Raw genomic sequence first — 21,407 nt, 5'->3', positions numbered from 1 at the left:
CTATTTGCTGATTTGTTCACTGGGAAATTTGTCCATATCCACCTCTGCAAATCCCCACAGATGTGTTTCAGGCAAGATGGGACCTTGTGCCATTTGAACTACTTCTGTGCCCTACTTCCATCTCTTACTTTCTGCTTTACCTTTTCCTGAGTGACTTGACTTTGAGGCCTTTGATGTACAAATAAATAGCAACTGCATTCATTTGTTCATTGCTATACTGATACATTAAGACATTTTTAATAAATTGCTATTCATTGGCTATCCTTTACAGAAGGAAGGATTTTGTTACAGAAACTGCAGCCTTACAGACCATATCATCAGAATCTTTTTAAGAACTTCATAGGTCTGCTTGAAGAATAACTTCAAGAATTGAACAAAAGATAGAAGCACAGATCTATACATGTTTTCTGTCTTGAAATTGTCTGCTTTAATAGCCAACGGGTCACAAACATATAACTAGTTCTTAAAATCTCCAAGTGAGTTTAATTCTGGTTTGAGCCCAGTGACACCCCACCCCCGAGTGAGACAGTTTGTTCTAGTGTTTCTTCTTGATTTTGATAATTCTGATAGAATTGTACATCATCTATTTAGAGCTAATCCAGCCAAGGTATCTGTGCTGTGAAATGGGATCTGATCCCGAGATCCACATTGCTGTGTTCCATTACACATGGCAAATGTGACAGCAGTGACTTCAGACTTGGTTTTTGATCTCTGTCAGAGACAACTTTGCATGATACTTCTGTATGTGCATGTAGTTGCAGAGTTTAGTTCAGTGTGAACTCTAAATATTTCTTTATTATTTCTGCATAAATATGTGTAAATATGCATAAACATGCATATGCATAAATATTTCTGCATAAACATGTCTTGTGCAGCGCCATATAGATATACACACACAAAAAGAAGCCCAAAGACAAAAATGGTTGGTTTGTATCTTGTTATCTTCCATTGTTCCTTTTGTCACCAGTAATCTTTGCTATAATGTCTTAAATTATGTCTTTTTCCTATTCTTGTACTTTTTTCTGTTTGTTCTCAGTTAGGTGTGCTTCAAATTCCATTTCAGTTCTCTCACTGCCGACAATCTTACTTTGTGGAAATTGAGAAAGAGCAGATAGAGGATTCATGGTGATTGAATTTACTGCCTTAAACATAATCAGGAATTCCCCAAAAATGTGAGAGAGAGATTCAGCAACATTATTAGATTTTAACATGAAAGAAAACATTAGGTTAGGAAATGGTATATCTGATGATTTTTTTTAATGTACTCATATCTTGGTCTTAACGAAAGGTGTTTCTATGCCTTGCCTTTGAAAGCAAGAATTTTAAATTTCCCACACTGTTTAACATAATTCTGTGGAATTCTTTGTTTGCAAGATTGAGAAAACAAACACCTCAACATACAGACAAGGCAACTGCAGATTTGCCTCTTGATGGCAATGCAGTTTCTAACACAGCATCTACTTTCTTTTAAGGGAAGAAAGTAAGCGGTCCCATTGTTCCTTTATCCTGCTCAGATTTTATAGGTGTTGCAGCCTGATTTGTATAGTAGTCATTTCAAGCATTGTGATTAAGTATAGTTGCTAAGGTGGCAGAGTCTGGCAATCTGCAGCAATACAAAGCAGAATGCCATACGAAACCATTAAAAAAAAAAATAAATAAAAGTGTTAAATCTTGTTCTTGACAAAGCAGGCAAGTAACACAAAATTCTTGATGAAGTAAGAGTTTGGTTTATTTTTTTCCAAATGAAAATGTCTTGTGGCAGTGCTATGCAGATTACTGATTAGTTATTACAAATTTCAGAGTAGAGTTCCAAGCAAATTAAATTATTTCTGAAGAGCCTGATGTGGATTAACCTTAGTGGGGGCATGTGTATCTGTTTTGACAGTCCTTTTGCCGCTCCATACTGCTTTTTACAGCATGCTGGGGTTTAAGGAGCTGTCTGGGTTTTGGTCTCCGCTTGATGTGATGACCTCAGCTCTGAGACTGGTGTTTATGTCATCTTCCCAATTTTGCACATTCAGAAAGTTTTGGACTTCTAAATCAATTTTTGATAAACAGTTTTACCTTGGAGATTTAATAGACATACAAATCAAGCAATGGTCTGAAAAAAATGGTTTGTTCTTCATTTAATTTACAAGTAATGTTGATAAGGAAAATTCTTTTCCTTATTTTGGGAGGATAAATACAATAGGTGAGTGTTTAAGCTTTCAAATACATCTGCACTTTTTACCAAGTGGATCATTGTTCAAGTTATTAACAATGTTATGCTATTCATTCAAAGAAAAAAATGTAATGTGATTTTTATTGTTGTTTTGTATTTATATATTCAGATAACCTGGCTCTTGCGCTGTCATGAGTCAAGTGTGTTTCATCCTAAAACGTATTATCTCTGTCTTTATATCCTGGACTTCTTCGAAATTCAGAGCTTGAAATGATAAATTTTGCTAAAATTCTACTTCTGCACAACTTTTTACTGTCAGCTTACCAGTATGCTTATAGAAAATATCTACCAATATAAATGTGTTAAACTAGAAAACAAATCAGTCTTCTCTCACTGGACATTAGGATGGTGAAACAATAAACTAGGCTTACTACCTGCATGGGATTATCTTCACAGCAAGGAGAAAATTTAAGTATGTCATGCAGTCGTAGCTTTTAAAAATTATATATGAATCTCTGCAGCTTGTTTCTCTAGCTACCTTGTGGGAATAGAGTTATGAAATAAGGGTAGAGTTTTGCCATTCATCTGCCGGGATCGGAGAAAAGTCTATTAACCAGTTTCACATTATATTACAATATAACTTCTCTTTCTCTCACCTGTACTTTCATGCTGTTTTAACAAGTAAATTCTTTGCAGCTGGTTGTATTGGAGTGAACACTAACAGCATTGATGTTTATGTTGTTCTTCAATTCATTCAGTATTTATGTGCCTGTGAAAATGTTCCTTTCTTTTTAAAATTATGTTTAAATGCTAGTCAGCTTGTGAAGTGTTCTCTGCAAAAGCACTATGGCATGTTCAGTGAAAACTGAACTGTTTTCATTATTCTGATGCAGGAAGTTCACAGTCCAAATACAGTGATATCCTGATGCAAAGGACATTTGTCTAGGTCCCAGGTGGGGGTGGAAAAAATGAGCTTAGACCTTAAGTTAAACCTAAGTACTGCCAAATTATTACGTAAGATGGAAGGAAAGAGGTAACAGCAAAGGTGAACACCAGTTTTTAAGCCAGACTGCTGGAAATTTCAGGGCTGATGGGAGTTATGAATCATGTAATGGATGCAGTCTAATTAAAGTCTGTGTTACTTGTCATATAGGCCAAGAGGATATGCTGTTTGTTAGGGTTTTTTTCCACTGGCCAACAGTCACGTTGGCTCAGAAGGAGGAATGATCACACATGAAACCCCTCTGTTGAATACCAGTTAAGGTGTTGCCTTGATGGCCAGAACTTATGAATCAATTTATTCTAAAACCTAACAATGTAAAATGGGAAAAATCAAATAACAGATAAATGATAATAGCAATTCAATAAGCTGCTGGACTCTAGCAGAACTGAGTTAGAATCTGTTGTTCTCTGGCAATTCATTGTCACTGGTAAACAGTAAAGAGCTCAGGTATAAAATATAAAATCATATACAAGATATCTACTAGGAAAACTCAGGTATGTGTGCCATCCAAGTGGAAATCATCTTGAATTTACCTAATCTTAACCAATTTGATGTATTTTACAGGGCCACATAGAGCAAGTTTAAAAAAAAAAAAGTGGAAAAGGATAAAAAAAAGTCTGGTCAAGATACTTGCTTTGGATGCAAAGTTGGGACATGAGTAGCTCTCTTGCTTCCCACTGAAGTACAGTAATCGTTTCTCTAGGGATTTATAATCTGTTTTTCCAGTTAAGAGTAGTTTATAGGCATTGATAAAACCCCAGACCAGAGAGGCTGTAAAGTCTGTCTTCCGTGTAACTGTCTAGTGGGTCAATTTCCACTGGAATGGAGCAAACTGAGGTTTAAATCCTTTTTCTGAAGCAGGAACAGGAAGAACTAAAATCTTATTCTCTCTCATCAGAATTTCTGTTTTGGAAGAGAGAAGCTTTCTCTCTGTCAAAAAGGGTTTGCTCTGACTGGCTCATCTCCATCAAAAAGTTTTTGGTTAGATAGTTTAATAGGAAAGCTCCTGACGAACTCTCACTTCACCTAACTTCCCAGCTGACATTGAACTGTAAAGTTCTTCAAGGTGGAGAGTTGGAGAAGTGCAAATTATTTGATGCACACAAATGAAAAGCAGCCACGTTAACTGAGGATGCTAAAGAACTATTGCTTTCGGTACTTTCAGGTCCTTGATAAGGATCTGGGCACAGCAGAGCATGGACAAAAGTGCAAGGGGCAAGAATGGATTTGTGTATAAGGGAAACTGGGGGCTACTGGACTTCAAACTGTAGCTGCTGCCCGGAAAACCCCCTCTGGCTGTTGTTTGCTGAGGAGTATGCCAATAATGTGCTAGGTTTCTGCTTGCTAAGCCATCTAAATAAGTCAGCTTCATAGTCAGCTGAGCTGTCAAATGGAGATTCAGGAATCTCAGCTTAGAGGCAGAGCTAAAATTTCAGTTCCTTAGGTGAAAGCAGCATTGTTTTCTTGTAAATGATACAAATGCTCCAGCACCATACTACAACACTAAAACTGTTCTATCTGCTCCAAATAACCTGAAAAAAAAATAGTAAAAGCTGCCTGCACTTCGACTGGCCTGATGGAGACTCTTGGCCTCAGTGACGTCCCAAGCCCCAGCCCCACACCACCCTCCATAAATGGGTGTTTGGGGTCAGAATTCAGTCTTTAGACTTTTAGTCCCACTGGACATGCCTCAGCAGGATTCTGGGCTGATGTATTTAAGACCAGTGGGAACAAGCACTTGAAAATAAATATACAGTCTCCTCTTGGATACCCAGAGAAAAGGGAAGTTGTGCTTTATTCTGACATCCTTACCTAGACAAACTCTCATTGATGGTAACAGAAGCTGCAAGTGTAAGCCCAAAATTGTTTGCAGCAGCTGCTGTCTGGGAACAAGCAGGATTAGGTGGGACTGATCCCAGACTGGCTTTGAAGCAGAACTAGCTAATGAAGTATATGAGGTTTCCAAGTCAGCAGCAGCACCTCAGGTATTGTACACCTTTATTTAGACCATTTCTAAGCAAGATTTATCCCTTTCTGAAGACTTCTGTTGCAGCTGTAAACTACCTCATCCACTCACCCAGGCCAAAAGGCATTTCAATGTCTACATTTTAAAGTCATTTCCTCTTATTTCAATACAGACATAATCTACATACTTATTCAGTGGCCTGAAAATGCTGCTCCTACTTCACCAGGTGCCAAAAATTGTAATCCACTCTCGCCTTGCTATCCAAACCTCCACCTCCCTTAACAATACATATATATGTTGTGCTATCAACCCTTAAAATGTATTGCAAAGAGTGAAGTTTAGAAAATACATATATGTCTCCCCTTATTTTCAGTGCCGTTGGTAGCCACTCCATAAGAGGTAGCTTAGTTGTCACATCTTGCTTCAAGCCATGGAAAGAGCGTGAGGGCATAAATACAAAAAAGCAAAATGTGCGAGATGGTCCAACATTTTTGAAAGGTAACTTGTCAGAGAGGACATGGAAATCCTAAAATATTAATAAAATTAACCTTAGAGTTTGATGAAGCCAACCAAAATGCATCAGGAGTGATCAAAAATTGCTTTAATTTTCTGGATACAAAACAGTGGTTTTGTTGGTGACCTCTGTGTGAGAGTGTTAGATCTGACATACTCCACATGGAAAAGAGCAATTGCCAGAATTGGAGATCAGTCATGGGAGGTGAAAGAGAAAGGTTCATATTAAAGCTATGAAACAAAGTAGAGAGAACTCAAGCCAGATATGGAATTTTGCCATGTTAAAAAAAAAAAAAAAAGTGGATGTAAACCTACTTGATCTTGTAACTGAAAAGCAGGTGTTTCCAAGTATCCCTCCTTCAAAAGCCCTCCCGACTGCTATCTATGATAACTGGCCACACAGGTGGAGAGAGTCTCACAGACACAGGAAAGTACTCAAAAGCACTTGCACAAATATGTTCTTCCAGAGAGGACCAAGGACAAATGTAAGTAAATAACAATTCTTGACTCAGAAGCAGAGCCTGAAGTTGCACAGATGGCTATATTTGAGCCCACAGGCATATGGAAATAATATCAAAGTTCTTCAGTTTGTTTTATGTAGTAGTAGATTAGAAAACATTATTCAAACTAAATTTGGAGGAAGCACAGAGGCAACATGAATCAGTTGCAAAATTACATTTTGGTAAGTTTATATTAATTTAGAAACATGTTGCCCTTGGTAGGGTTAGGAGAATAATTGAATGTACAAGGCACTGTAGTCTAAGCAGACACATAGATTTGGAAATTATTTTCTAGTGAAGCCAGCTGGTAGCACTGAGATGCATAACAGACTGCTGCTGTCAGTCTTCAGGAGGATACAGAAGCTCTGTGCTGAAAAAGAGCTTTTGCAACGTGAGCTGGAGATGGGGCAGGAGAGGCAATACCTATTTCCTCTTAGCAGAGAGCACCACTCTTTTTAAGTTCGTTTACAGGATGCTAGTGATCAGTAGACTGTTTCAATTACTGGTAACTATTAAACGCAAGCACTACAGTTGGGGGGGGGGTAGTTTAATTTTTAAACAATCCCTTGCTTATTTAGGTACTTGGTTTTCTACTTACCTGACTGCGACTGGGGTTTATGGTTTCTGAAACCTTTGTCACTTCTAGCTCTGCCTGATGGTATATAGGGCCCTTCCAGGCTGCCTCCTACCGTGCCAGTGGTGGCGAGATGGGCTGTGTCGGCTGGTGGACAAGATGTGGAGGTGCAGCTCTCAGTAGGTCCCACGGATGTGCAGTGTTCTGGGGTATTAGCCTTTGGGGACAGAGGAACTTAACTTTCTATTCTCTTAACCCATCAGCTAGACTAGATCGTAACAATATTGCGGCAGCGTCATTTAAACTCCTCACGTGAGAGAGACCTGACGCGTACAGGTGTAAGACAGCACGCTCTGCTTGCTAGCAGGACTGGTACGCAGCGAGTTCTCGGCGGCCCTGAGAGCACTCCTCCAGCTGGCTTCTCTGCTTGGGGCACGCTGCAGAGACCCCAGCTCTGCTTGCCTGGTCTGCCCTGCTGTCAGAATCCCTTCAGCAGCAAAACCCTATGCAAAGCCTGTAGAAAAGAAATTAATTCCAGAAGAGTTGTTTTCTTTTCAAATCTCCACTTTCGACCTTGCCTAAAGCGAGTGCTTTGGTACCCAAAATGAAGTTTGATGTTCCTGCCGTCTTGCTACCTGGGGAAACTCTTGTCTGCCCGCCGTGTGCCACCTTCACATACAGGGCACAGCTGCCTTTCCCCTTGCTCTCAAGAGGGTCTCGATAATCCAAAACCAAAAAGTGTTTGCAATGATTTTCTCCTTCCACAGATCAGATCGCATTGTCCTTTCTGCCTTATTATCATTTTTTTTCCCCCAGTCTACAAGGCCGAAATGTTTCCCATTCACCTTTCCTTCCATTCCCACCCCAGCCCTATGTTTGGGCTCTGCAGAACCACGTTTCCAGCTGCAGGTGCATCAGATTCAGCTTTGTCTTTAGTCACCATCTTTCTAAATATTTGCTCTTCTACCAGTCTCATTAATCTCTTAAAAGTCCCACAAAAGCAATATAGGACAAAGCTGTACACCTGCAGCTTGCTCTCGCTCTCTCTTCCTCTCCCTCTCTACGCAGTCTCTGTAATTGGAGTCTTGTCAGTTTTGGGTTAGGTGTGTAGCAAAGAAAGTCTATCCTGGTTTTAATAAATACTTGACAAATTAGTGTAGTGGAGGAGTCACGTTGGATGTTAATAAATATTTGATGTCATGTGGAAAACCCAGCCTTTCAGTAAACGTTCTTTGGATTTCCACTAGCTTTTACTTTTCACTGCTTGAAAAAAGGAAGGAAATAAATACAAAAGGAAAAAAAAATGCTTGAAAAATACCAGGGAACACACAGCTATGCCTGGCAGTCTTTTCTGGACTGTATTGTTTTGCTTTGGTCAGTTGATGCTATTTAAACAGGTTTCCTATTTAATAAACACAAGGGCTCTGAGATATGTTTTCTGGATCCTTTTCCTAGATCCGCAGTCCCAGTGAAGCGAGGACTTTGTTACTAGCAGAACTTTCTTCTTGTTAAAAATCCACTGTGAGAACCTGTCTTATAGCTGAAACTTTGCTTTAGTCGCTACTGATTTTCTTGTAATGCAGTTGAACACTGACCACATCTGGACTGCAAATAAAAAGTTCTTTTGTCTTCAAGACACACCAGCCCCATCATCCTGCAATGACCTCTGTCCTTCCCCGTTAGGTGATCAGAGGTGCGTTAAATTAGTTGTAGCACCCTGGGAAGCTTGAAGGGACACGAGGTTGGGCTGTCAGCAGAAGCAGCAGCTGCGCCCTCTCTGGTACAATGAATACCATAGTGTCGTAACCATACTCTTATTTTTCCTACTTGCGTGTGGTTTGTGGCAGGACCATCTTTTGGGAAGCCACCAGAAAAAGCAACTCCAAAGACATATTGTCTCGGATGACATTCCTATCCTCATGTTCCTTTACAATAATAGCAAGCCAGTCACAGCAACACTGCCAGATGCCACCGGAGGGATGTGGACAAAGTTTTGAGGCAGCTTCGGAGCAAGGAAGCAGCTCTGGTTACTCCGCATCTACTTCAGTTTAGCTTTGAAATCCTGAAGATCTCAGGTGTTAGAAGGCCCACAGCAGGTTTGCAAGAGTCAAAGCAGTGTTCCCAGCTAGCTGGCCAGTTCTCTCTTGGGTATTGTCATCTTTTTATTGTGGTTGCCCCTGTGGTTTCACCTCTATGTGTCATTCTTCACTTCGTCATGAATGAGGCCTCTTACCAGTTGCTAAATATTCTCGGAACAAGGCCCTGAGCCACTGTCCATTTAACAAACAAGCAAAAAATCAGCTCTGACAGCAAGCCAAGAGCATGAGCAGCCCCTCATCTTTCCTATGGTTTAGGTTCTTTACGTGTGACTGTTCTTCACGCTTGTTTTGTAACACTGGTATTTGTATGATGTTCACAGGAGCTATGCAGCGATTTGTCCACTGTTTTAAATCGAACTTGGTATATAAGTAGCATTTATTCATTCTATCAGGAGACATTTTTAAAATTTTTAATAACTGCCAAAATAGCAGAAAATCCATTAAATGGTGTTTACCCCATAGGGGATGATTCCTACTTGATGTTTGCTACCTGCTGATGCTAATGAAGATGTTTTGTTCTTGTCTCACAGTACAATGGACAACTGACATCTCACTAGCTCAAAATTAGTGCTTTTTGGACGCCACTGGGAACGGAAGCCAAAGAAAACTCTTCATGCCATAATTATCTGTAGAGACACAGACAAATAACTCCTAGCTGGGATGATTTGCCATTAAGCAAGCAAAGCCGAAGCTTTATAATTCACAAACATTTCCTTTGCATTTTTTTTCTTTGATAGGTACCTAAGGCAGCCTAACAAGCATTGCAGGAGGAAAAAATAAAACGATAATGCTACAAATGGGTCTTTTTATAAACAACTTAGACAGAAATTGTGGCATCTTTAAGGCAGACATTACTATGATGTGGATGTAACTGATGAGAGAAGAGCCAGGGATGGATTGTGCATAAAAAGCTGGAACTGTTTAACAGAAATGAATAGTGCATATAGAAAAACGGATAGGAAAACGGATAGGTGAGCAAACTGCTGACCCAGTGTCATATTTTGGCCTCTGTCATATTTTAAATGGAAGAACAATACATTTTGTAAAAAAAAAAGAAGAAAACCCAAACCCCAAATCCCAACTTTTTCTTTATACTCTCTACCACCCCGTCTCTGATGCTGTAATAAAAAGATTACTGCCTCTCCTTTCATATAATCCTTACTCAAAGCCATTAAGTTTTATCTTTCTTCACTTTCCTCTTGAGAATAGGCATCTTTTGCCACTAGGAACCCTAGGTTTAGCTCAACATCCATTCAATTTAGACTGAGGAAAAAAAAGAGGCATTTTTATTAAAGACCTGAGAAATGGAAGAGGAAGTAAGTACAGTCCTTGAATCTGAAGACACTCTTAGTTTGTTTATCTTGATTTGTATAAAAAAGCATCAGCTATGGAAAAATGGGTATCTGAGACAATAAAGGAGATGAGTAGCTATTAAAATCCTCTCAGCACCTAAAGGAATGCTTCCAAGACTAATGGTTCATAAGGAAAAAAACACTTTAAAAAACTGCATTCACCATTGCAATTCTAAGACTACAGGATGGTTTGACTGCAGTCAGTAAATGCCTACCACATTCTGGTCTGTGCGTAGTGTGAGTATATCTGACCATAGATTAGCTTTGATTCAGAAACACTAGCAGTGTTATACCCTGTGCTACACGGTTGTTCATCCAGATTTTCCCAGCAGCCTCTATCTGTGAGGTCCTGCAAAAGGCAGCTATCTTCTTATCACCCTTCTGCCTCAGTACGGTTGTGCCTGTGTTTTGAACAAGCGCCTGCTCTTAAGGGAAATCCTGCCAAGTGCTGTTAGGAACTGTGTGAGTGTGTGTTTATTTGCTATGCTTTGGCTGCAAGATCTCTGTCTTCTACTGTATTATTTTAGCATCGTCCAAAAAGCGTCATGACGAGCCATGATGTGTGAACGTGGGTTGCACCATCCCTGGGCTCGGAGGCAGGAGGAGCAGGAGGGGATGGAGGAGCAGGCGGGACCCCGGACAGCCTCACCACCTTGCCAAGAAGGGCTTGGCAGCATCAGAAAAGAGGCTACGACTCGGGTAAGGGCGGTGTAAACCCTTTAGTGGCTGCAGTTCCAAATCCACATGCTGCTTTTCATGCAGAGCACCTGTATTTTGCCTTGGCAACAGCGAAATATATCCTTAATTTGACACCCCCCCCCCCAAGTGCTGTATTTAGCAGTACTTTAGGCATCTGTCTTAAAGTGTGCCCTAATAATAGAGGTTGCGAGTAATAATGACGGAAGTAGCAAAGGAGGACTTGGACTTTATTTACTGCTATGGGTTTGTTTTATGAACTAGTATATACTGCTCGTCTGAGCACCCCAGGAGCCGGCGTTCAAGAGAGATGATGTGTGAACTCAGACGAAGGGTTGTAAGAGGTGACCGCAGAACTGTTGTGTTGTGGGCAGGATATATTGCTTGGAGCAAGGTGTTTCAGGAGTCTGTCGACCGGAGGTGACAGGGGGAAATGAAGATGAGAGTGCTTTCTGGGAAAGTAAATCTGGGAAGGAAAAGAAACCTGTCATAGAGGAAAAAGAAAATAATCTAGCAATTGTTGGGGGGCGAGTAACCTAGGGGCTGGGAAGGGTACAGAAGAAAAAAAGGTGGTGACATGCAGGTGAAAGAGATAAGAGAAAGACAACGGGAGAAAAAAACCCAGGAGTCAGGGGAAAAAGGGGAGGAAGAGAAAGACTTCAGAGATTTATGAGCATTATACACCTGAAATTTATTGGTTTGCTATTTGTCTGCTACATGTGGGAAACAGTTTGCCTTTAGGTACTGCCCATTGTAGAAGCAGACTTTTAGGATAGGATTTCTCCCCCCAACCCCTATAAACTAATGTTAAAATAAGGAGACTTCATGGGCTTTTTTTTTTGGATACATTTATTCCACTCACATTTATTATTGAAGATACGTTTCCACTGACAGCAGTATCTGAATGAAAGGTGCTGGGAGGATTCCACAACTCTTTTTAGCAATGAAAGGGCAACATTCGGAGCCAGGAATGACTTCTGCAACACACAGATCAGTGAAAATGGCATTAAGATACATGCAGGTTGCAGAAAGGCTGACATTTCCTGTGCTAGGAGACCAGGGCAGAAGGCGACAAAATGACTGGATTGCAATATTGCCTTTTAAAAACTTAATTCCTACTCCTTGCTGGAATTTGGCTTAAGGCTCATGACTTTGGGAGCTTGGTCAAAGAGTTAATGTGTTGGTTTAAAAAGAAAAAAGGTGCCTAGGGGGTAGTGGAGGGGAAGAGTGGCACATGCAGAGACGAGCCTTGGACAAAAGGAAACGTGTCCATTCTGGCACATTTCTAACCCTTCCCTGATTGTCGCCCGACTCCCACTCCATCAGGATCTTCTCCTGCCTCCCTCACTTCATCACCTCTGAATTGTGCTCCCTGATAGTTACAACTGGGGAATCGGTCAGAGACTCTGCTCCATTCAGCCACAGGTACTGGAGGCCACGGGGGGCTGTGATCTGATTAAGGCATTGTTGAAAACAGCTTTTGCCTTTCATCTGAAACCACTATCCTCGGACTGAATCAGTGGGAGCGGGTGAACGGTGCACATACAGCTACGTGGGCTCTAAAGGTACCCCCGAATCTACAGCTACAAAGAGGAATTTGCCTTTTAAAGTGCATACAGAGCTGTGAAGTAGGCTGTCTCACTATACAGTGCATAGTCAGCAATATTCACATCCAGTATATTTTTAAAATATGATTTTTATTCTTTTACTTAAACAACAATTTTTAAACTATGTCCTATAATAAATCCAGACTTTCAAATGGTATGAAATACTTCACAAATACTATTTCTGCTCTCACTGTTCCACATAAACCCAAAAGCAGCTAAGTTTTTCAGTTTCAACACACAGGTTTGTAGAGGGTCTCATCCTGCATCCTGAAGTGAAGTAATTAATTAAATCCCATAATTTAATTCGGGGGGTATTTGCAAAAGGTCGGATCGATGTCAGTAGTCTCAGCACCATTCCAGGAACAGTGCTACTTTATTAACGAGGCGAGCAAAACATTGTTTCTATGGATTGTGCATAAACAGTGTTTAGAATTTTTTTTTAATTTCCTGTCTGTGGACAAGCTGGATGCAAAAAAAACAATAGCCAAAGTTGTGGGCTAAGTTATATGGGTAAACCATTTCAGGCAATAACTGAGTGCAGAACATGGATCTGGGTGCCTGGAACTCAAACTGTATTTCCAATTTAAAATCATTCTGTAAAGAGATCAGATTTTCCTGATTAAGAACACTGAGAGAAGTTATATTTAATATCCACATCTACATTCCACGCTGTGCTCAAATTTAATCTCTGCCTAATAACAAGTTTTTTAAATTATATTGATTCAGCTAGAAGATCTCCAACAGGATATTTTCACAAAACAAAATAAAATAAATGATGTAACTTCTCCTGCTGAGCTCCACAGAGCAAAGGGCATGACCTGAACACCCATACTCACCTGTGCACGGCACAGGAAAGAGACGGGATTTCTTGCTCAGTAGAACACCAATAATTACATCATTCAAAGTTTTGGGTTTTTCTACATTGAGTCTGTTTACAAATATGTGTAGCTGGAGAAAACAGTTGTTGCAATCTTTAGAAAAACTATGTTTTCTGACAAAGTCTTCCAGCTTTTGCTCGTTGTGTCTGCTCTTTCTGCCTTTCTATGGCCAATGGCTTCTATTTCCATGTGGGCAGTACCATGCCAGGAGTGACTGTGAATATATTTGTGAAATGTATGACTACAGTGGGCATCGTCCTACGTCTTCAGTCCTGTGTCTTTTGTAAAATCACCCCTTTGCCTTTATCCCAAGGGTTTATCCCTGTGCTTCCCAGTGTGACAATTTCCACATGAGCCTTTGGGGCTCATCTAAGACCCTGCCTCTTGCATGTGTGGGTGCTTGCAGCTGCACAGAAGAAAGCCACTTCTTTTGTGCTTCTTGTATGGGGTTTATTTAAACCAAAAATACATTAAATTATGTTATAATTTAGGTTATTGCCTAAGTGAATAATGCATTCCATCCACAAAGCCACCAATATTTATCTTCATTTTATTAAAAAAAAAAATTAAATTATTTTACTTCGAAGCATTATTTTCACATGGACAAACCCATTCTCCCCACCCCAAAATTCTTCTTTTAATTGACTGTGACACCAAATGATCTCACCACGTATTAGCACAGCTAAAATAATGTGAAAAAATACAACAAGTGTAACTCAAAGATTTTGGTTATGAGGCATAGATATTGAAGTGAAGACTGCAATACGTGTATTCATGTTCGAGGAGAATCTATTAGCATCTTGGAAATTTTAAGAGATACTCAGAACTGCAGCCAAAAACTGAGTGAAACTGTTGATGTACAGGACACCAATTTTTACAGGAGAATTTATGACAAACAGAGCATCTTCTAAGGCTTTTTATAAAGTCCCTTATCTTCAAAGAGCCTTTTTCCTCCTTTGTACTTTTGAAGGGAAAGTGATATAAGCTCAGACAGCGATAGCATCCATTTCCCATAAAATTCTCACTGTGTTTACTGTCAGCTGAAGTGTTTCATTACCTCAGAACTAAATCATGTTCAGCTGATGGCGCAGTCACTTTCCAAGACCAGATGATAGATACTTGAATTTCTGTAGGCCACTTATTGCCTCTTCTGACGCAGCTCAGGGGGGTGCAGATGCACTCATGTGTGTGTAAGAACATTTGGAGAGTGAAGCCCTTGTTGTCTTCCCCTCCTCTTCATCACCAACTTCTCCCCGTATTACAGGGGGCTTTTGCTTTGCACAGCAGGTGAAAGTGGCTAGAAAACCCATGCGGAAACGCTTGTTCATAAAGCAGTATATGATAGGGTTCACGCAGGCAGAAGTGTAGGACAACAAGTGGATAAAGGAGATAGGAGCCCCTGAGAGACGTTGGTCTGCCGAAGTGGTGTCAAACGCACGCCAGGCATTGACACTGAAGATGGGAGTCCAGCAAAGGAAAAACAAAATCACTATCACCATCAACATGCGGATGACGAGTTTCTTGGCCATTAAGTTGGCAGAAGAGCTGCTGCTTCTCACCCTCTCTATTTTGCTATGGCTAGTAACAGAGAGCTGTTGCAATGGCATTTTCCTTTTTCTTTTGGTTTTGTTGAGGTAGCATCCATCTCCATCCTCGTATTTGGCGCTGCAGGTACTTATTTTTCTTTCTGTACATAGAAATCAGTGCTTAAATAGGTGGCAAAATATCTCTGAACAGTGATTCAAAATAAAATATGAAGAATGGAGTCTAAGTCTAAATAAATAACATAATTCATGGCTGAACAACTGCTGCAAAGAAAGCATGGGCCTACTTCTGAGTCAGTCGTGTATCAGCTGCTCTGTGTCCACTATCTCCCAATACTCTCACGTCTTAACTCTATACAAATTGATGCAAAAGATGCAAGAACACTGTTTGCTCAAGTATTCGCTGAAGATAGTTTTCAAAATTATATGCTTATATCTTAATTTGACAATTTTTATTGTTGTGTTTATCAACGGAAATGGTCCTCATCCATGGCCAGAAAAAAAATCTTGGTATTTCTGTAATAAACAAATTAGAAATTTAACATATCCCCCCCAGAGTCTTTGCAAACAAGCCATAGGTGAGGCATTATTTGCTAGTGAATAATGGAATAACTTCAATCAACAAGTGCATCTGGCAGGTTCACGAACGTAACTGACCGTAATGATCATTTTTGCAAATAGAAAATCTTGCTTTTAGTAGCCTCAACATGAGTGCTTGTATCTTCAACTCTAATTTAAAAAATTCCCAAACCTAAATCTATTGTTACCTCGTGAAGATTTTCTCTGGCTGGCATCAAATTTTATTCCTCTGTAGAGTTCCAAAGAAATTAGGCCATACGCAACCATCATTATAATCCCAGGTATAAGAAAGAGTATGAGCAGCAGGAAAGTGTACCTAAAGAATCAAAAGACAAACTGAGACCAGGGAACAGCACAAAACCAGAAAAAACTCCTTTTTCTCCAGGTGAGAACTGGGGGATGGGGAACGGGGCAGGATTTCAAGATTTTTCTGAAATTTTCTTGTGCTAATCCAAAGCATCATTTTGACACCTCTGGAAATTAGAAGCTTCCCACCTCTTCTCCTCCTTCTTCTCCTAGAAAAGTAGAGCAGGAACAAGGCTATTGTGGCTGCGAAACACCCGTCACCCAAGCTCCGGAGGCCCAGAGGAGACGGGCGCTCCTGTGGGGGTGAGAGGAGGAGGAAGGTCTCTCTGCCCATGAGTGGGGCTCCCTGCTGTAACCAGATGAGCGTCGGATGCCCTGTAGCTTTGAATGATGTAAAAGTTGCCTTGCAGAAGCCAAACGAGGAGCTGCTGATTGTCAGAGGAGCCCCGGGTACTGGCAGTCACTACTTCAGTGAGATCTGACTTGCCAAGGGTTGTGGCACACGCAGGCAGGGACAGAGAAGCCACGACCCGGGCTTTCATCCCTCGGGCTACGCAGAGCCCCCAGGGAGGGGTCCCAGGGCCGGCAACCCCTTTGCTAAAGGAAGCGGCTTTTACTTGGCTGCACATCTGTTACTCTCCTAGGCAGCTTCACTAATGTGATTACGAGTTGGGGAAATAATTCTGTTTAAATGCATTCACGAGCCTACGTCTCTTCTGCTCCCTGGGACTTCGGTGCAAACTAATGCACCTGGGAATCTGCAATGACACCATGGAGAAGAAAATTTCACCCTGGACCCTCCCTCCTTATCTGTACTCATACTGCCAAACACCTGAGACTACCGAAAGCATTAATACAAATTCACTATGTTTGTGGATACACCATACTGAAGCGCATACTTTAATCTTGTTCACAGTTCCAACTGACCTTCAGTATCCCCCAAAATCTTAACATCTTCTCAGTGCCAGTTAAAGCATTTAGTCATCGTGCAAGGACACAACGTCTAAGTAATATTGCTGCTTGATAGTGCTACTATTTACTTACTCTGCCTGAACGTGTAGGACTTGGAGCACTGTCCCCTCACCTCTCTGCCCCTATTCTCTATAAGTGACCAAAAGGGTTCAGTTCTCAAGAAGGGCATTTGCAGCCTCTCCAAGTTCTCGTATTCTACTTCTCTGCTTCAGACGACCTTCAGACAAACAAATTAACAGGCAAGGCAGCACACAGTGGGGCACTTGTATGTGTCTGCGTTTCTCAAAGAATCAAGGATTTCTCTGAAAAGATTTAAGTTTATGTATAAATTAGTGAAAGCAGCATTCCTACTTGAAGAGTGACAGATGCTTTCCTTACAGGGACAGTAAGGGCTTAGCAGACCACAGTGTGAGAATCATTGCCACGTTGGGTATCATTCCTAAGACAAGGGGAAAGTCATACAAGTGTCAAAATGTAAGCAGCTTAAAAATAGGATTTTTTTTTTTTTACTTCTTAAATAAGCATGATAGAAGTGTAAATGTTTGCTGAAGGTTAATACTTGATTTTCAATAGGCTTAATGCTACCATGAAATCCTGTTTTCCACCAGATAATTATGCATTTGCCAACAGTCAGTTATGTCTTACCAAGATTGCTGAATGACATCACTTGGCCAAAGGAGCCGACACATATTTGCAGTGGTGTTGTTATACTTGGTAAAAGGTACCAGTTTGCTGTAAATTGGGTATGGTGACATGATAGTAAAGGAAACACACCAGGTAGCAGCAATCACTTTCAAGGCATGAGATTTTGTCTGCCAGACCCTGGACTGCAGAGGTTTGCAAATGGCACTGTATCTCTCCAGAGAGATGGCAACCAGGTTGAATGTCGATACACTTACAGAGACACCTATATATATAAAATAAAGAAAAAGGTTATTCTCTTGTTTTAAAGATTCATGTTATTTTCAAATAGTCTTGCTAACTTTCTGTATGCATATAGAAAATTAAAAATATAGCAACCTATTTATAAGCTAAAATATTTATAAATATCATACTGATTAAGTCAGCAAAGAATGTGTGGGTGATGGGTCTGGGTCTCCAGACTGACGTTGCTGCTCTGCGCTTCTCTAACTCTAGAAGTCCAAGAGAAAAGATTCATTCTGTCAAACCATGAAATTCTGATAACAGGGAAAGAAGATGCTTTTCCTCCTAATTCTTCTCTTTGCTACTGTGGTTTATCCACTCCACTAATTGCATTGAAATTCAAACGAGCATTTGAAATCAGTGGGATTATGCTATTAATTTCTCTTTTAACACAGAAGTTCATAGTCCCTCTTCTATTGTTTTAATTTTTTTAAGTGTCCTGCTTGACTGGTGATCTGATTTTCTCATTCAAGAGAATTAAATATGTTATCACTTTTTAAATTAGATGCTAATGGAGATACAAGGCAGAAGAAATGAAGTTATGAAGGAGAATCTTTGCCTTTCAAGTGCCCTTAATTTCTCCTGTTCATATATTATAAAATAAAATGCAGTGGTCTGTATTTCTGTCACTGAGGTGTCCCAGTTTATCACTGCAAGATTATAAATATTTCTTCTTAACTTTGTCACAAATTTTTCTTTCAGTGAATGAGCTTTCATTTAATAGTCTTTGTGAATGTTCTCATGTGGGTCAAAATATAAAACACCAATATCTTTTGTTTGCTTTACACAAATTATCTGTAATTTAAAATAAGTCTTCCTACATCTTAAAATGAAAAATTGAGCATAGGTGATGCAATGAATGTTAGTGTCTGTTTGTCAATTGAAACCTCTGTTAACATAAACTGCTAATGGGAAATATCCACATTCTGACTCTTAAAATAAAACACCTTCATAATGAAAAACTCCATGTTCAAAAATATTTCACTGGATTTTTTAATAAAGTAATTTACACAGTTTGAAATAAGAGAAAGATGACAATGCTTCAGTAATGGTTTATGGTATTTATGGCAGCAATTCATTATAATTGTTTAAACATGGCCTTTAGTTTTATTGGTTTTATCTACAAAAAGATGTTGATTTCCCATTCGCACGCTTTAGGTGTGTACTTTCACATTACATCAAAGTTCTCAAGGGCACGGGTTGAATCAAGGGGACCTAAGGTTTCTGTAATTAACCACGGGTCTTCCAAGGTAGCAAAAACTTTACATAATGTTCTCCTTTTTTTTTTTCTTTTTTAACTAAACAAGCAAACACACAGGAAGTATTGGAAGTGAGACAAAAATCACTTACACAGGGATACGTAATCCAGGCATTTTGAAACTCCTGGCCCCACAACCAAAGGAGGTACGGCAAGGCACGTAGAAGTGATGCTTCTTAAAACCTGTGTCTGTATTCTGTGGTCTTCTGGTGAGCTCTGATCGCGCCTGGTCTGTTCTCAGAAAGGGCTTGCTCTAACTTCCAGCTCTGCAAATGACACCTACTTTGGCCTATTTTTTTCATGTATCGCTGCTACCAAAAATCTGTGGGCAAGATCTGCCTTTGGCGAGTACTGTACAACCCTGTCATTTGCGATGGTTGATCTGAACTCTGCTAGTAACTCTGTCAGTGATGGGTAAGCAAGCACATGTGCCAGGTTCCTCCTCAAAGCTTGATCGTGCAACATACTTCTCAGTTAACCCGATTCAGCAAAACACTTCTGTATGTCGTTAAAATTAAGTGGGTGCCTCTGTGTTTTGCTGGATCAGACTGAGGAAACCAGAACCATGGAGATTTGCATGACAAGGTTGTTTCTTTGTGATTTTGGTAACTTTTCAATGGCAGATGGAAACAATCGGCTTTTTACTGGTCTTTAATGACCTTCTCACCTATTTCATTAGTCAGTCTTCAAAATAAGTATAAACTTCCAACACTTACCCATGAAATAAGTGGCAGTTTTGCAAACAGCACTACCAAAAATAAAATCTTTCAGCAGGTTGGGAATGAGGGTGAATGGCATGCAGAAAAGGCAGAGCATCAGGTCGCTGACTGCTAGTGACAGCAGGAACGTGTTGGTGACTGTTCTCATCCGCTTGTTTCTTATCAGCACTGTAATTACCAGCATGTTCCCCAAAATGCTGAGCAGAAATATCAAACAATACAGCAGAATCCGAATTATCTGATGCAAATCTGAAAATTGTCACAAGGAAAAATCAGTTATGCAGCATACAGCTCATAGACTAGTGTTATATGTTTCATCCTTTAATCAAAAGGTAAAAGCCTTTCTGTATTCAGTTTTACTAAGGTTTATGTCTTACACCAATGCAAAATCAGTGGAAGTGCTGAAATTCTTAAACTTATTCTGATCTACCTGAATTGCATAACATTAAAATACCATACATGCAATACAATGTACATTTGGAGAGCCAAACACGACTTCTTAAATGCACGTTCTGCTCACACTACCTGGTGTGAACCATTCACTCACCATGGGAGTTCCTCCTTTATGCAGAAGTAAGAAACGATACAGCAATTAAAAAGATTTTAATACATGGATATTTTTTTCAGCCTCAGAGTGCTATAATTTCATATTTAATCACTTTCATACATGGTATCAGATCAGATAACTCCATTGTTCTTGAACTGTTCAAAGAGTAAAAATCATGTTTCTCCAAGTCCTTAGCACAGCTGTTTACATTCTGTGCCCAATAGTGCTACTGTTTTGGTTTTCCATTATATCCAAATTTTGTTCTAGTTGAAATTTTAACCTGGAAAACCAGCACATGCTAAATTCTTTCCTCCCTGTTTCTCATCCTAACTTACCAGCAAGCAGTTGATTTTGCACTCCCTCACAGAAAAAGCCTTGTGTAACTGTTTCTTTTCATAGTAGCTCTACTTCCAGCTAGAAGTAAAACTGCCTGAAAAAAATCTATTTTTCTATACATACCTTTAGAAGGATAAGGTGGATCATCCACACAGAAAAAAGTGTCATTTTCCAAGATGATATCGCACAGGAAAGCAGTAAAATTGGTACCATTCCCAAGGAAGCTAGCATCAACTATTTCCATTCTTCAGTATCCACAGGTTAGCTTTGACGAGGAGGAGGGTGGGTTTGTAACTATCTGCCCATTCTTTCAGTAAACAAATAGATTTCTGAATGAAATCGTCAGGAGAAACACAAGAGAGGCAGTTGTGCAAGGAAGCTCTTCTAACTCTCCGTCAGGAGCACCCAGCACACAGAGTCCTGTTCAGGCTGAACAAGATTTATTGCAGGGGCACACAAGGCAGTTCAGAAAAGCAGAGCGTGCTTGCACATACACACCTACACATATGCATGCACATACACACACACACACACACACCCCCCCTCTGGTACTTTTTTAGATCCACCCTCTTCTGTTACTGGACTACTGTTAGGATTATAAACAGGCTGGGAAAAGATTACAGCATTAACCCCTTGCAAGATTGGTTCTATTCAAGTCTCAGCAATATTTCTCAGAGGGGGTCTGTTACGCCACGGCCAATAAATCACAACCAGTGAGTGATAAGAGTGATAAATCCATCTCTCAACCAACAACATATAAAATGGTAAGAGTAGCTGAATAAAAGGGCAGAGAAAAACATAGTGAAGATTTTGCATGCCCTACAAGGAAACGCTTCTTATCTTCATATTTTTCAAAGCAGACTGAAGACTGGG

At 40.1% G+C, this 21,407-nt stretch overlaps 1 protein-coding gene across 1 annotated transcript; it reads right to left on the bottom strand.

The window, feature by feature from the left end:
* Positions 1-13,882: 13,882 nt before the first annotated feature.
* On the bottom strand, positions 13,883-20,908 carry CCKAR (cholecystokinin A receptor). The gene is made up of 5 exons (XM_009928155.2): positions 20,658-20,908; positions 19,649-19,900; positions 17,396-17,657; positions 15,661-15,788; positions 13,883-15,036 (listed from the first exon to the last, which is right to left on the bottom strand). Exons 1-5 carry the CDS (start codon positions 20,776-20,778, stop codon positions 14,510-14,512), a joined length of 1,290 nt encoding a protein of 429 aa, XP_009926457.1. The 5' UTR covers positions 20,779-20,908; the 3' UTR covers positions 13,883-14,509.
* Positions 20,909-21,407: the final 499 nt, after the last annotated feature.

The sequence above is a fragment of the Haliaeetus albicilla genome, chromosome 1, assembly GCF_947461875.1.
Source record: "Haliaeetus albicilla chromosome 1, bHalAlb1.1, whole genome shotgun sequence".
Lineage (NCBI taxonomy): Eukaryota > Metazoa > Chordata > Aves > Accipitriformes > Accipitridae > Haliaeetus > Haliaeetus albicilla.
Note: the sequence above shows the minus strand (reverse complement) of the source record. Positions and strands in the feature narration are given on the sequence as shown.